We start from the raw sequence: 16,624 nt of genomic DNA, 5'->3' as shown, positions 1-16,624 counted from the left end.
TTTCTCTTCTTTCGAGATATGAAATGATAAACCTTTTCTTATTCAAATAAAAGTTTAATAATAGTTTTGCTTAAACATTGAATCCAGAACAAGCAGAATATAAAATAATAACATTTTAAATAAATAATGTCTCTATAGTTTATCTGTGGCCAGTGGGCAGCTCTAATACAGATTTGATATGACCTCACGGACCAAATATAATTATATCATGGGCCAAATGCTTTAGAATGTGATTTTCAACATTAAATGGTAGTACTTTTTCTATTCCCATGTGTCTGGATATGTGTGTAATCCCTCAGCGGTCCAGGCAGGTTCCACAGTGGTCTATGGGCGTATGTATACTAGTTATTCTAAAGATATTCAGGAAAATTATGGAAATATGCAAATTATGATTTATTTAAAATAATGCACAAATTAAGTAAACACAACATATTTCAGTTTTAGTTTTATTATTTGTTTCATTACATTCAGCCAAGATCAGACATATAAAAGTATTCTACGCTAAAAAGAATAAATTAATACAAAAATAGAATATATGATTTCCCACAGCGGTCCCATCATAATAAATAAAGAGCTAGTGTTTAAGAGCCACCACTTTACAGTATACAGTACATTTCCTCATACACTTATATAAGATTATGTTACATCCAACTAGACAACACCCAGGCACACACACGTACACACACACACATACACACACACACATACACACGTATACACACGTATACACACACACACACACACACACACACACACACAGCATCCCATTCGAATGATAAGGTTGTTCATGAACTTTTATAAAACTGAAGTGTATGGTCATTTTATTTAGGTTTATGGAAAAAAGATCATGACTGGTCAGAAATGGATTAAACCATTATATCTCAGAGCTACACAGAATGCAGAGACAGGACTTTATAATGCTAATGGTGTATAAAGATACAATAACTCTAGCTACCCCAAATATACACAAACTATGAAGTTAGAGTGTAAGGCCTGCCCTCCACAGACAGGGGGCAGTGTTACAGCAGCGCTCTCCTTTGTACAGTGAAAACTGGATTTACATAAATAAGATGGCTCTCTCCAGACTGACAGGTGTAACCCTCTATAAAGAGTTGAGCACATCAAGAGTTTGTAGATTCATGTGGCTGACAAGGTCCCAAGTGAAAGTGCAGCTGGACCACAGACCCACTACCCCAGGATCAGTGTCGGGATGGATCAAAGTGTGAGAACTGCTATCAGTAGATAACATTAAATTAAACATTAAAAACCCCCAAAACTAAAGGTATAACTCAGGATGTCAACATTCTTGAATTTTGATGTCATAGTCTCAGGTGGAGCAAAGGCCTGGTTTTTCACCGGACAACATTACGTCTTTGGAGTTTAATAATGGCACTTTTTTCTTCTGAGGAAAAAAAAATAGAGATATGAACCATAAACAGGTCCACAAATCTGCAATCTGACAGTTTCACATCAAACTCCTGCCTCAGATTAGAAGAAGAGGAATTCTAGAATGTTGACAATTCTACATTGGTATATTGGTTCACATAAACCCAACCTATAGCGTGTTTTTATTTCCTACACTGGCCACATGATACAGTAAAATACATTCATATTAAACAGCAGGCATTAGACCAGAGCACAGCCCCAGCTTAGTGTTCCCTTATACTCCATACAAACATATATTACATTTATACAGTACATAACCACTACTGACGTGTGTGGTGCAGTTTCACGGAAACTAAAGTCAGCGAATGCATCACGGTGCGTTCACAGCCCCACACTCACAGTCACACGTTTAGCGCTTCGGCCTCCTTCTCTTTCACACTGCTTCTCTTCTCACTCCTGCGTCTGCAGCAAATCACAATCAGTGCAATGAGCCCTCCCACCAGCAGGAGGGGCAGCAGCACGGCTGCAGCGATCACACCCACTGAGTACTCTGTGAACAAGAAGGACAGGTCAGGGCCCGGGTCAGAACCATGGTGTGAGGCCTGTTCTGGACCTTATCAGTATTAATGAGTTCATATTTCATTATTTGATTGTTTACAAAGCTTTGTACTTAAAGGTGGAGTATAGAGAATTCTGAATTCAAATTTTACATAAATACCTATGTGTGTGTCACCCCATATGAGGTATCAAATATAACTTTTACTGATACATTTGTCATTGAAACATTGTCAAAACAGTTGTAAAGAAACATTGTGTAACTTTCTGGACCTGCATGATTCCATGGAACAGAAAGTTAAAACCAGATTCATGGAGAAAGATGTTTTATGCCATAATGTTGAAGATTACAGCAAAAATCAGCACTGCCTCACCAGTCACGAGTGAGTGCTGGTGCATGGAAACAAGCAGCGGGGGCCTTCCCAGGTCAAGTGATTATGCCTGTTTTTCTCTTTTTTTAGCGCAATAAAAATAACAAAATAGTTTATTTTTAGCTAAAAAAACAACTACAATATTTTAGCCAAGTTGTCAATGCCAACCATGCGGTGTTTTGGTTCTTCTAGAGCTGCATGACATGAAACATCAATAACTATGTTCAATAATGTAAAACAAATCCTATTGTGTGAAAAAACAAAAGGAGGTTGATTTTTGTAAACTGGATTTTTGGAAAAGTGAATACATTTTACTACACATTCAAGAACAGCTCCTTCAGTTCCTGCAGAAAAGTGATATGTGATCAATTTTTAAAAGTCTTGAAAAAAAAATTTTTTTGCCTTTCCCTTTGCTAAATGACAGTATAAATATTTTGTGATACACTGTGCAGTACTAGCATGTACCATTTCTTTTGTCAAAGTTCTTGTTTAGTACAGTACTGTGTGTCCTGAGTGGAAGTGGAACACACACATTCCTTCTCCTCCGTGTTGAAAGCTGCACTGCTGCTGCTGTTGTTCTTGTTCATGTTAGTGCATTTGTGTGCTAGACTTACGGTCCAGGAGTGAAGGGTCCCGCTGGTTGGTGCACTGGGTCTGGCTGAACTCACCCAGCTGTGAGGATGTGGGTCTGGATCGGACCTTAGCCTGCACCTGGAAACAGTAGCTCTGCCCCCGGTCCAAACCAGGCACCTCCACCAAGTTAGAGCTGGAGGTGGCCACTTTCTGTAGGGACAAACAGAGCAGAGGTTAGATTGGGTTCAGTCCTTATTTAGTCCTGGTGCAGTCCTACTTGGGTCTTAGTTATGGTCTGGTACCTTGCCCGTGCTCTTGTTCTTCCAGTAGGTGACCTTGTACTCCAGCTCGTCTCTGAACACATCCCTGATGCTGAGCTGGCGGCCGTCTTGAAAGGCGGCGGTCAGGGGGTCCGTGACGTGGACAGTGGTCTTCCTCTCATCCGGACTGACCTCCAGTTTAAAGGACGGGCTCAGGAGCTTGGCTGGACACAAACACACACATTTTTCATATTAAAACATGTTATGCATTGTTTTTTTGGTGTATCATTCTCATTTTGTTCAAATGTTCAACTGGCTATTCTAACCTCAACAGAAATCTAAAGAAAGTCTTACGAGTTACTATTTCCACACATGAAACACAGTTGCATTCAAGATTTAGAATTTAAAAAAAGACTGCATGCACTTGATTCAAATGTTCACAAATCGTTCTATGTGTAAAATTAGTTGCTAGTTAGACAGACAGAGTAGAACAGAAGAACCTGTAACTCAGGTGTTACCAGCTCTCCTCCCCTTTACAAGGAGCCCACCAAGCAATTTCTGAATTATACATATTGTGCTGAATAACTCAAATTTGATTATCATTGTAAATGTGTTATTTTAACTTTGTGCACTAATAAACGGATAATGCTTTTATGTTTTTATATATCTAACTGTACACCATCTAAGGCTCGCCTCTTATATTGACTTTTCTTGTGACTGCACAAATGAGTTGCTCTCCAGCATTTTTGTTTTGTAAAGGTAACACACCAGAGGGAACAGGTTGGAGAGCTCTGGAGTAAGAACATTTCCATGGAGACAAGGGGGTTACCACCTGAAAAACTGCACACTGTACCTATGTTTTCTGATCTGTTATAATGTTGTTTCCTCATCACAAACAGACCTGGAGTTGTATTTGTAGATTTATGAATGAAGTTTCATTTGAATTTTGACCCAACTTGCTTAAGGAACTATATGTAAGATTTTGATTTGATTAAAATTCATAAACCAGCTAAAAGTGTCCTCAGATACGAGGTAAACATGTCCAAACAGTTGTAATGTTGATTTATTCTTAATTACAAAATCATTGGGACAAAATCCAGCACCTGCACCAGTCATGAGTCAGTACTAGTGCAGCCTCTGCAGCTCAAGGAGGGAATTCTGGAGGTTCTGAGCTTCACATGAGGCCAGTCCCTAAACTGAGAATGAGACACACTTGAATGTGTTTCTATCTGCATCTGCACAGGTTCAGTAGTTGTTTTTTTTAATGAGTAAGAGAGCAGGCTTTGCACAGTTCATTTAAATAAGTGTATATATCTGTCTTGAATCCATGGGGGTACTCACAGTCATTATAAGGGCAGAAGCGCGGGGAGCTGGCATGGGGGTACTCCTGGAGGTCGTTGGTGGTTCCCGTGGGTGGCTCTGAGATGATGTCGGCGGTGTAGCAGACGAGCAGATCTCTCAGGTCATTGGTCAGGTCACACTTGGTCTGGGACGTCTGGATACAGTGGAGGTTCCTCTGACGGTCTCTGCCCACCCTGCACACACACGAGCGGGGACAGTGACCACACGCTCCCCTTACAACAGCCTATCAATAAACATTATCTCTCCATGGAGACAAGCAGGTAGCCCAACCAGGACAAATTACAGGTCATATCTGTGGAGAGGCGACCCCCCTCACAGTGAGCATGTTTCAGTGAGCATGTCCAGTCACATGTTTGTCAAAGTATTTTTGAGCAAAAAAAACAAAAACAAACAAAACATATATTATTAGATAGATGCTCGCTACGCAGACAGAGCAGTAAGATATCCATGGAAACAAGCAGAAAATTAGTGCATTGTCTCACTGTGCAAAGAAACGTCTTTTTAGGGTTGTCTTTTCTTCAATGATTTCCAGACATCGAGTAATGACATTTGTTTTTCCTATAGTGATGCAGAAAAGGGGAACCACTATCTATGTGAATGTTCATGTCTGTGTGAATGTTCCCATCTGTGTGAATGTTCCCATCTGTGTGAATGTTCTCGTCTGTGTGAATGTTCCCATCTGCGTGAATGTTCCCATCTGCGTGAAAGTTCACGTCTGTGGGTCAGTGGATCAGAGGCTCAACCAATGATGTTTATGTGGAGAGAGCACCAACCTTGGGATCAGTGAACAAACGCTCTGGCAGCTGAGCTACACTGCTGCCCACTAGTGCTGCCCTTTTAGACCATTTTTATGGTTGATGTTGTATTTAACTTACCTCCATTAGCTATGAGCTATTTTTCCTGGAGACTTATGTTAAATGTTTTGTTGGGTTGGGTTGATGGGGGAAACCAGAGTGCCTGGAGGAAATCCACCCAGACACGAGGAGAACATGTAAAGTCCACACAGAAAGGTCCAGGAAACCCAGGATCGAACCCAGAACCTTCTTGTTGTGAGTCACTTGTCGCAATTTGCACTTGGCCGTAATTTGCACGTCATTTAGTCCAGAATTGGTCTTGTACCGATGAACACAACATAGACACGATCTGCACGTTCATAAGACGTCTGAAGTTTCGTGGGGCACTTTTCAACTTTCATGTTTTGATTGAGTTTACCAAAATGAGAAAATTAACATCTGGGTTTGATGAGAATTGCGTTGTCGTGGTTGTATTTGATGATGTCACGAGTGGGGCCTCAGATGGAGAGCAGGGGTCAGTATCACCCTGTGGGAGAGGCACAAACTGATGGAGCGTCATTAGATCTCCCCAGAGTCGGTCCATTCATCTCATGGTGTGACTCGAGTGCACAACCACAGCTGTGCCAGAATGATCTTTTTTCTCAATTATTTCACTTGAGCTCATTAGTGTTGACAGAGAAGGATTTTATGTAGACACATTCTGTATTTACAAGCATATTAACCACGTCCAAGTTTATATTCACTAAAAATCAGGCCCAAGACCAAATATCTGAGCAGTGACAGTTGTGTTTGTGATCACTTGACTTTGACAAAATTCTGATTCTGTGGAAGTCCAAAGTGAAAGCCAACACTAGAACATTCTCCATAGATCAGTTTAATACAATACTGTGAAACATTATATCTAAAGCCTAACCCATGGTCCAGGCCAAATGTGTCAGGTCTGTGGAGACGCAAGCCCACCCACAGTAAGGACGCATGTTCTCAGAGCAACAAACACAAGCTTTTACTGTAGTCTGTTTCTTGGTTAAAAAGTTCCATAATGTGACTGTAAGATGACCTGGTAAATGTTGAGATTGTCTGAGAAGTTTACTCTACAAAACCAGGACTAGACCAGGACTAGACCAAGACTAAACCAGGATTGAACCAAGACTGAAACAAGGCTAAAACAGAAATAAAGTAGAACAAAACTAGCATTAAACCAGGGCTAAATCAGGATTAAACCAAGGCTAAACCAGGATTAATACAGGACCAGGACTAAACAGAACCAAACCAGCACCAGAAAACCATCCCCCCACAGGGCGGCACATGACCTCTGTGTGAAAGAATGAGAATCACTAATTGTTCCCAGAAAAATCACAACACAGGAAGGGGCTCTGTTTGTGTGTATGTGTGTGTGTGTGTGTGTGCGGATTATAGTTCAGGACGGTGTAATGGCTTCATGGTCCAAGGCATCCACTTTTGTTCCATCTACAAGTGTTTGTGACACACAAAAACACGTTGAAAACCCTGATTCTTACTACACGCTTGGATCTGATCTTTAACATGGGCCTGCTTCTCTACAAACTTTTAATGCCATACTGCGGTACATTTTTGATTATGTGAGAACATCTTGAAGGAGACAAGCAGAAAGCAGAGTCTCATATTGCGTCTTTGACTAAAAACAGTGAAAATGTGCAAAGCAGATCAACGCATGTGCTGCTGCTGCTGTGGGCAAGAGATGTGGTTAGCCGTGACAGGAAGGGCATCTGGTGTAAAAACATCCAGCTCCAGTTCTCTTTGCATGTGTTGAATTCAGTTATCAGTTATTCAATACTTCCCCAGAGCAAAACCCCTCCCCTCCTGCTATTGTGAGCTCCAATGCCACAGTGTCTTAATGACTCTCCCTCTCCTCTCTTTCTTCTTTCTCTTCTCTCACTCTCTCACTTTCTCTCCTGTGCTCTCTCTCTTTCTCTTTCTCTAACACCTCTCCTTTGATCTTGATCTTTTTATTGCTCTGTTCCGGGACATTCCACCAGGCACATGCTTTTAGCCGCTCCTTCTGTTTATCTGCCCCCCCTCAAGGTCACCTAAGAGAGGGCACTACTGGGCACGCTCAGACGGGACAAACACGGGCCGCGTTTCATTTCTCTTTCCTCGCTTCCTTCTCCTTGACATGAGAGAAAATAATCAAACTGTAGTGGTCTCAGCGAGGAGCTTAGGTCCTTTCTGCTCCCCGTGTCTCCTCTTCGGGTGGGACTTTCTCATCCATTTCCTGCAGAGCCGAGGAGAGGAATCAAGGAGAAGGAGGCGAGGAAAGAGAAATGAGACGCGGCCACAGACAGAGGAGAGGGCGCTGCTGGGCACGCTTAGACGGGACAAACAGCAAATCAATGAGAAAATATCAGCACTTATATCAGTACAGGATGATATTGTTTGATTCTGTCTTATATCGTATCAGTAAAATTGTCCTAGTTGCTATGGAAACAGAAGAGACATGAGGCTAAAGGGGCAGCTGTATGTTTAAACAATTACCATTCAAAAAACTACTAATTACAGGGGAGTGCAAAAATATGAAAATATAGATTGTATATATTGTATCAGTTAATGTGATGATACAGTATCGATATCATGGGCTGCTGTATCGATATATCACCAATAGTATTTTTGGAGTATATTTTAAATTATTTTGTTACAGCTACAGTTTAGTTTGTTTAGAACAGGCCTGTTAAACTCAAATTCACAGAGGCCAAAATTAAAAACTGGGACATGTAATGTTAAACCTTTTCTTATTCAAATAAATGTTTAATAATAGTTTTGCTTAAACATTGAATCCAGAACAAGCAGAATATAAAATTTTAAATAAATAATGTCTCTATAGTCTCTTTGTGCGGCGGGCAGCTCTCATACATATCTGATGTGACCTCGTGGGCCAAATATAATTATATCGAGGGCCGACTGTGGCCCCCGGGCCTGAGTCTGACATGTCTGGATTAAAGGAAGGAAACTCATTTATGCGACATATTTGACATTTTCACTGTTCTGATGATTAAACTGGGTGTGTTTCATATAAACTTTGCACAAGAAGTGGTTTGATAAAAACTTTTAGTATCACAGCCATGATTTGACTGTTATTTTTTATTGAATCGTATCGAATCGAACGCTCACTATATTGAGACATGTATCATACCGTGGCCTGTGTATCGAGCTGTGTATTTTATCTGAAACTTCTTAATGATACAAGCTTTACTGATAAGTGTATGAAATCTCACATAAAAACATTTTATTATTTACATTTCTGAACTTAAAATGCACCGTCTAGAAAATCCATCACTTAGTTGTCTCCATGAAGATGCTATTGCTTGGCCTGGAATGTTCCACAGTATGGCATTAAGCTGATCTACATCCATGAAAATAAACACGTAACGTAAGCATGCCCAGTGGCACGCTCAGAGGTGTGTGTGTGTACTCACTGTGAGAACTCGACGGTGTAGGAGTACTCGGCAGTAGGCTCTGGGCCCCAGGTCAACACTGTTTTGAAGTTACTGGACCTCCATGTGATGTTCTGTGCCCGTGGGAACAAGGCTGCAAAGGACAGACAGGGGCTGAGTACAGGAGGGAGAGCTGTGATGGTAAAGCTCACAACAACTAGCATGCTAATGTGCGCTTACTGATTATCAGATAATAAAACACAGTATACACAGTGGATTTATTCTGACGTGAAGAGCTGCTGATACAATACGTCTGTACTGGAGCAAGACACATTCTGCTCAAATCTATGGGAAAGAAAGACTGCGTACAGGGTTTTAAGATACATTTTTAAATTCTCAACACAATCCTCCTCCTCGTAAACCTTTATGAGTGAGGTTACTGTACAATCCAGTCAAGTCAATAACAGCTCCAATGACCAAAGTCCTACACATTACTACTGTATGTCTGTGCAAACACTAGTATACTTTGAACGCTGCGTTAGTATTTCATAAATAATGTGAAGGTCTTTCTTATACAACCTACATAAATAAAACAGTATGTGCAAATTATTAATAGAATTCCTGTGAGATCTGTGTTGTTAAGCCACATTTTAAGGACAAGACTCGATACTCAAGACACTTGATTTAGAAAATACAATGTGACTTTCTACATTAAATCGTAAGTACTTTCTTTTCTATTCCCATTTGGTCTTATATGTGTGTAAGCGTCAGTGGTGCAGTAGGTGCACAGTGGTCCATGGGTGTGTACTAGTCTATGTACTCTTCTACTTGTTCCAGATCATTCTAAAGACATTCAGAAAAGGTTCATTTCTTTCATGTAAATGGGACTTTTTGGTATTAGGATTATCTAGTTTCAACACTAAAATTTATATCTGATTTTCAATATTTTTGACACAGCTTAGTAACTCTAGTAATACGATATTTTGTAATCTATTTAAATAGAGAAGTTATTTTAATATATTACACAAGCTATTTTAACACATTCACTCCACTTCCCCGTCTGCGTCAGGCTTTCATCATGGATACTTAGCCTATTAAAGTGTATGACAGTGGACTTTCTGACCACTCAATGACCACACCAGAGCTCGCTGTACTTCTCATGACCTCACAATGTCACACTGAAATGTTAACAGAGACCACAGAATCCACGGGCAGATGCAATGTTTCAGTTCACAGAGAAGCGAACGCAGTCTCAGACAGATTCATCACGAACGAAATCATGAACGGACACACTACTGGACAGAAAGGACACAGAAAGAAAATCGCAAAAGCTGCATCTCATTGTGCTAAAAGCTGCTTACCCTGTAGTTTAGATCTGTGCAAACATGTTCGGAAATGCAAGCCCGCTCACAGTACGAGTGCTGTTTTTCGATGTATTTTATAAGCAATATAACAAATGTAATAGAATAAATGTAGGATATAGACGATACGTTTAAGGTCGCGCTATGAAACATTTCAGGTGACATCTCCATCGAGACAAGCAGAAAGGTTACATACTCCAGCTTTAATCTAATGTTATGTTGATTTATTTATTTTGTTTGAGACATAGAGCAGTTTGAGCCCATGGGCGTTGATACAGACTGGTGTATCTGGTGAAATCTCAGGACTTTCTTGCATAACACGAGAAACTCATTTGAATACAGAAACAGACAGATTACAGCTCACATTCAAGAACTTCCCTAAACCCAGAGTGCGAAAATGCAACAGGCTTTAGGATACAAGCAGCACTGGAAAGAGGACAGAGGGTTTGGACTCAAGTAAACGTACATGTATTACATGTACATGTACAAGTCTGCACTTCAAACTACACCATGTAACGTTTCTGAAGAGGGCCTCACCTGCATGAATCCATGGAAAAGCAGAAAGTTAAAGCAATGCTCTATGACATTTTCCATGGAGATCGACATGTTTTATGCCATACTGTGGAATATTGTAGCCAAAGAAACTGGGGATGTGCAGATACTGATGCTGAAAAATGAACTAGATCGGGAATTGTTTTCATGATGCCTGTGGTTGGGCCTTTAACTGGATGGAATTAGATTTGACACTTAACAGGATACAGGACATTTACATAACACAGTTGGATCTCTTGGAATGAGTTAACCGTATTTTAAGGAAATAATTGCCGTTTTCCATCCTTGCATTAGTATCGATTATCGGCAGATAGTCATTGTATGGATATCGGTATCGGAACGAGAAAAAAAAAAAGAAAAAAAAAGATTAATCGGTGCATTTAAACGACGACAAGCCAAAAAGGAGTCAGGTTTGTGGAGATGCAAGCCTGCCAACAGTAAAGACACATGCCAATTTTTTCAATGCAATAAACGCAACCAAATAATAATAAAAAAAAATACATAAATATATTGTCTGTTTTCTGGCTAAAAAAGTTACACATAGCCAGTTTGCAAATACGACATTTTTAAAACAATTTCTTACCTCTTAAATTACGTGTTCTTAGAGTAGAACACAGAATGTTTGATTTTTGACATAAATCTTGGCAGGTCTAACGGTTGGAAATGGCGTGTCCGTGGCCAGTGAGGCTCAGGTGATTGGTGAACGCGCTTTCAGGTCGGTTACTCATCAAAATATAAACTAAAATCCAAATCGATGCAGTCTGGACCTAACCCCTCCATGAGAAACTTTTAGAAAGGAAAATTCCGAGGCAGGCATGATCACTGGCCCTAATATCACGAAAGCATGTCTGAACTCGTCTGCAGAGGTCTAAGCTGAATATTAAAGTATAAAAAAGAGACTCACCGGGGTCGAGCGACGTGCTCAGACAGATGTGCAAAAGTACCGCCACCAACACGGGCGCTTGTCTCGTATGAATCCGCATTTTGAGCGCTTTTCTCGGGTGCTACTCCGCTGTGGTCCCTCCCGTGAGGAGCTGTGGCGGTGTGTCTGTCTACGCGTCCTGATGGAGCGCTTTAAGTGCGTGCGCTCGGACCAAATATGGAGCTCCGCCGGTGACGTCAGGAGCCGCGGCGCACATGCTTGTCCCGCTGAGGTCACTCTGCAGACTGCTTTCTGCAGAAGAAGAGGAGCGCGCTCTTCCACGCTTACTGTAAGCAGCAGGTAGGCTCATGGCGCATTCAGACAGACCGCATATCATGCGCCAAACTCGGCTCTGCAAAACTTCTCAGCGGCAGAGAGAAAAGAGCCAGATGTGAGACACGAAATACGAGCTGTACTTTGATTTTCTCTGTCACATGCATGATTCTGGGAACACATTTGCAGATCTGTTTAATGCCATACTGTGAAGCATTATCCAACTTCTACAAATGTTAACAATCCAAAAAACTGGAGTAAGTAAGAGCCACGGCTTTAGATGAGAACAGTTAGAACCATATAAACCATGAGTCACTGTGAGAGCCCAAATCAGCCATCACAGTGACACATGTACAAAAGCTATAGGCATTTATGATTCACGCTGTGACTTCTTCAGCACAATATAGAATTCAGAACTCTGTTGGAGAGATACACTACCGGTCAAAAATCTTAGAACACCACACTTTATCCAGTTTGTTTTACTGTTTATTGTTGACCAAAACGTCTTCTGTTTGATTGATGAAAGTGTCCACCTTTGGCAGATATAACAGCTGAACACACTCGTGGCTCGTTCTTTTTACAATAGAAATCAAATATTCTTCAGACAGTTCTTCCCAAGTCTGTTGCAGTATTTCCATAAATTTGTGGCACTTGTAGGTTGCTTCACTCTTCTGTCCAGTTCATCCCAAACCAGCTTGATGGGGTTTAAAGGTTGTATAGAGGATTTTCCAAGGAACGAGAAATCCAGCGACTGTTTGTCCTTTTTCAAATGTTGCGCATGCGTGAAACCACCCCCCCCTCCCCTACAGCTCCCTACGTAGAAACGCCTTCTCCCGCCTCCTCACTACGCCAGAAACAGGTTTGTTTACAGCCGGTGCTGCACATGACTTGTAAACAACTAACTACAGTGTTGGTTAGGCAAGACGGAGAAGTGAGGAGCGGGGGGAGCGGGTGCGCGGACATTTCGTTCACGGACGAGAAGTGAGGAGCAGGGAGAAGAGCGGAGCAGGGAGAGGAGAGAGGAGAGAGGAGAGGGGAGCGGTGCGCGGAGATTCCGTGCCCGGAGAACTGAGGAGCAGGGGAAAGAGCGGATCGGGCAGCGGGGACAGGAAAGGGGTGCAGAGAAGGTTGCGCGGAGATTCCGTGCGAATGAACTAGCTACAACACGCAGCAGCAAGCGGACTCTTTCTTTGCCTTGAAAATTACGTTTTCAGACATAGGATATCGCTTTCGTGTCCTGAAAAACGTTTGTCTAGCTCTTGGAAATAAAGTACGTTTTCATAATAAGCAGAAGTGACCTGTCCAGGAGTAATTTGGCGACCAATGCGTCTGCTTCAGTTGCGCCATCGCTGGAATGAATCTACAAGAATCACCTTAGTTTGGCTTCGCTGCTTTTCCCCTTGTCTTCTTCTTTCAGCGACCTCAAAAACGGACTTTTCTTTTGCGGCTAACTGCTCCTGGATTCTTGTCGCCATTGCAACAAACTTTGTGCTAACTGCGAGGAAGATATAGGTCAAAAAAAGCCGCTAAGAACTGTTGCGTTGGTGGAGTAAACAGCGTCTGTGCGGCTTGCGTCTGCGTGACAGGCGTACGTAAACCACGTACCGGCGGCGCGCAGGCAAGTCAGTTACGCTAGAAACTTAGGGAGATTGATTGACAGCCTGTCAGCTAACAGATAACGAGGCAGTGTCGTTATCTATTGGCAAATGTTTAGCTGGCCCCACCACGTCCAGAGTTGATGAATTTTTATTCTCTTTTTTTTGGTCATCATAATTACAAGGCTACTGCACCTCTATAATGCTATCATTGACAACTTGAAACAAAAACAAACAAAAAAAAATCCTCCATACAACCTTTAAGTCTGGAGACTGTGCTGCTGGACACTCCAGGTTTTCAAGTTCACCATCTTGTTCTTTTTTCCTGAGGTAGTTTTGGCAGAGCTTGGACTTGTGTTTTGTTCTTTTATCTTTTTTTTTTTTTTTTTTTTTACCTCTGTCTGTTCAGTTCTTACCTTTGTACAATTTCAAGCTTTTCATTGGACTTGCACGACTTTGCAATAAATAACTGGAAAAATGAGAGTGTATTAACTAAAATGGGGACAGTTTAAATCTCTGTAATTAATCTACACACTCTCAGAAACAAATTATGGTTCTCTGTAAATATTCTTCTCTTTAAAAACATTTTAAAAGGCCCATGTTGTGCTGTTTTCGGTTTTCGTCGTTTCTGGAGTTGTGTTTTGTTTCATTCACATGTTTAACACACAAATCCTGCATATTTGGGATGAGTTCTTCTCTAAAACATAAAACAGTCTGTTCCACTTTGTGATGTCATGCTGTAATGCTCCACTGTGTTTTTAAACTCCAAAACTGACAAATGTTCACTGCTCACTTCAGCCAACACCATGAGGCATTCCAGGAGCAGGCTTCATACTTGATTCTGATTTTGATCCCTAATAACAAACATCCTCTCATCTTTTCACTTTAAGATGCACTATGGAACTTTTCTGATGGAGGGTCCGCCACCTTTTTCATTGTGATGTGTGAGCTACTGTGTCCAAATAATTTTCCTTGTGGATCAAGAAAGTTTGTCTATGTCTAAGTCACCAGAAAAGTTACACAGTGCACCTTTAATTTTCCACACAAAGTAGTAGTGTTGAAATAAAATCATGTGGCCCTTATTTCCTCCACACTGGTGATAGAGACGTTCTATGGTCCTCTGCCAAGATCCAGAGTCTGAGGAGGAGCTGCTGCTGACAGAGAAGAACCAGTCCACCAGGGCACCAGAAAATACCTCGGTTATTGACAGTTTGGCAGAGGAGCCGGCAGGAGCAGAGCCAGAGGAGCAGACAGGAGCAGAGCCAGAGGAGCATACAGGAAGAGAGCCAGCGTGTGTGTGTGTGTGTGTGTGTGCGTGCGTGTGTGTGTGTGTGTTTGTGCCTTCATGGCATATATCTCCATGGAGGCAAGAAGATAGAAGAGTCACCTTTAACTTTCAAAATAAAATAATGTATATATTATTTTTATTACTTCCGTTCCAAATTCTGATATAGCTTTCAAACTGGTGATAGAGGCGTCTGATGGTCCTATGCCAGAAGATGCAAAAGATCTGAAGAGGAGCTGCTGTTGACAGAGAAGTACCAGCCCACAGGCTTTACATGTTTATGAAATACCTCGGTTATCTGCAGTTCATCTCTTCACTGTATTTGATCCAATACTCTCTGCTCCCACTGAAGCAGCCAGGAACAGAGTCAGAGGAACAGAGCCAGAGGAGCAGAACCAGAGGAGCAGAACCAGAGGAGCAGACAGGAGCAAACAGGAGCAGAGCCAGAAGAGCTGACAGCAGCATTGTTCATGGACAGAGTTTGGAGTGAGTAGATCATAGGGACAGCTCACACTGGATGTTTTTCTGTTAAGTCAGTGGGTATATTTACATGGCCACACAACAGTCATCCAATAACCCCAAATTACATCTGATTATTGTGTGTTTGTGTGTGTGTGTTTACTAAAAATACAGTCTATTAGTGCCTTTTTTATAGTAACTGTGGTATTTGTTAGTCAAAGCTCAATCACTGAGTTTGAGGGCCCACCACCTTGTGTGAATGGAGATGTTATTGCTTTGCCTTATGGCAGGCAGAAGTATCGAAAATCAGACCAATACTAAAACTAGTATTGAAACTAGATGGTCACTGGAGCAGGTATCGATGCCACAAAGTCCCACTGACAGAACAGAAATGACCTTTCATCTGTATCAGAACAAGTATAAGTGCACACAGAGATTACACAGATATTAGGTCACATGGTAAAGTACAACCATGGACAGGTGAAAATCACATTCTATTGTCTAAATAGAGTTTGTTTTTATTATAATCATGCTGTCAGAATTGGTATTGAGTATGGATTCAAATCCTTAATAACAAATCGATTTTGAAATGTTATTATCATGACAGCGCTCGTCTGTGTGTTTACTGCACAAGAGAAATCTTACCACTGAAAACTCCTGGTGTGAGGAGCTGAACCCAGAGGGGGGTGAGGAGCTGAACCCAGAGGGGGGTGAGGAGCTGACCTACAGGAAAGACAGAAACTCTGGTAGAGCGTTTGTCCACTGCTCTGAAGGTTGTCGGTTTTGTTGTGGAAAAAATTATTTATCTCTAGATGATAAATAATGAATCACAGTTAAGATCATTCAGTTTGAATCCCAGTCTCGACATAAACATCATTGGTAGAACGCTCAGATTCATGTTATATTCATTTGTTCAATATGTTGGTGATGATGGTTAAGACACTTTAACTCGCCCCCAGGGTCTGTGTACATTGCACGGTTCCTTGAAGTAAAGTAAAGCACTTGGAGCCTTGAAGGTGAAAAAAATATGTATAAAAATGTCCATTTACCATTTCTCTTTAGGAAATATTGCCTTAAATGTCATTACATGCTGTGGGCCTCTCACATGAATAACTGCACATCACACTAGAGTGAATAGATTTTTTTTTCCATCTGTAAAATCCAAAATGAGTACATGACACTGCTGAATCCTACGTGTATCAGTGATTAAGAAAACAGGAGCAGTATGTGAATACGTCACAGGGGCCATGTACTGGTGGAGCTGAAATGAGGTTGATTGGAGCAATGACGTGTGGACTAAAAATGTCTGTAAAGAATGCAGAAATGTGCATTCATGAGAAATAATGTGAGTTTAAAAACAGACTTTATAGCTTCACAGAAATCTAAGATTTGGCCCGAGACAAAAGAGAAGTGTGGAGGTGTGGGGAAATTTGTGGAGTTTTTATTGTTCACACACTTTTCATCAGAAT

General features: G+C 41.3%; 1 protein-coding gene across 1 annotated transcript; it reads right to left on the bottom strand.

The window, feature by feature from the left end:
- Positions 1 to 432: 432 nt before the first annotated feature.
- On the bottom strand, positions 433 to 11,683 carry f3a (coagulation factor IIIa). The gene is made up of 6 exons (XM_020940732.2): positions 11,526 to 11,683; positions 8,751 to 8,862; positions 4,487 to 4,680; positions 3,188 to 3,369; positions 2,927 to 3,095; positions 433 to 1,936 (listed from the first exon to the last, which is right to left on the bottom strand). The coding sequence occupies exons 1-6, from the start codon at positions 11,602 to 11,604 to the stop codon at positions 1,788 to 1,790; spliced, it is 885 nt and encodes a 294-aa protein (XP_020796391.1). The 5' UTR covers positions 11,605 to 11,683; the 3' UTR covers positions 433 to 1,787.
- Between the last annotated feature and the right edge of the window lie 4,941 nt (positions 11,684 to 16,624).

This window comes from Boleophthalmus pectinirostris, unplaced genomic scaffold (genome assembly GCF_026225935.1).
Source record: "Boleophthalmus pectinirostris isolate CB_2022bp ecotype Guang Dong unplaced genomic scaffold, ASM2622593v1 HiC_scaffold_15, whole genome shotgun sequence".
NCBI classification, from domain to species: Eukaryota; Metazoa; Chordata; class Actinopteri; order Gobiiformes; family Gobiidae; genus Boleophthalmus; species Boleophthalmus pectinirostris.
This window is presented reverse-complemented; position numbering and strand designations above follow the sequence as displayed.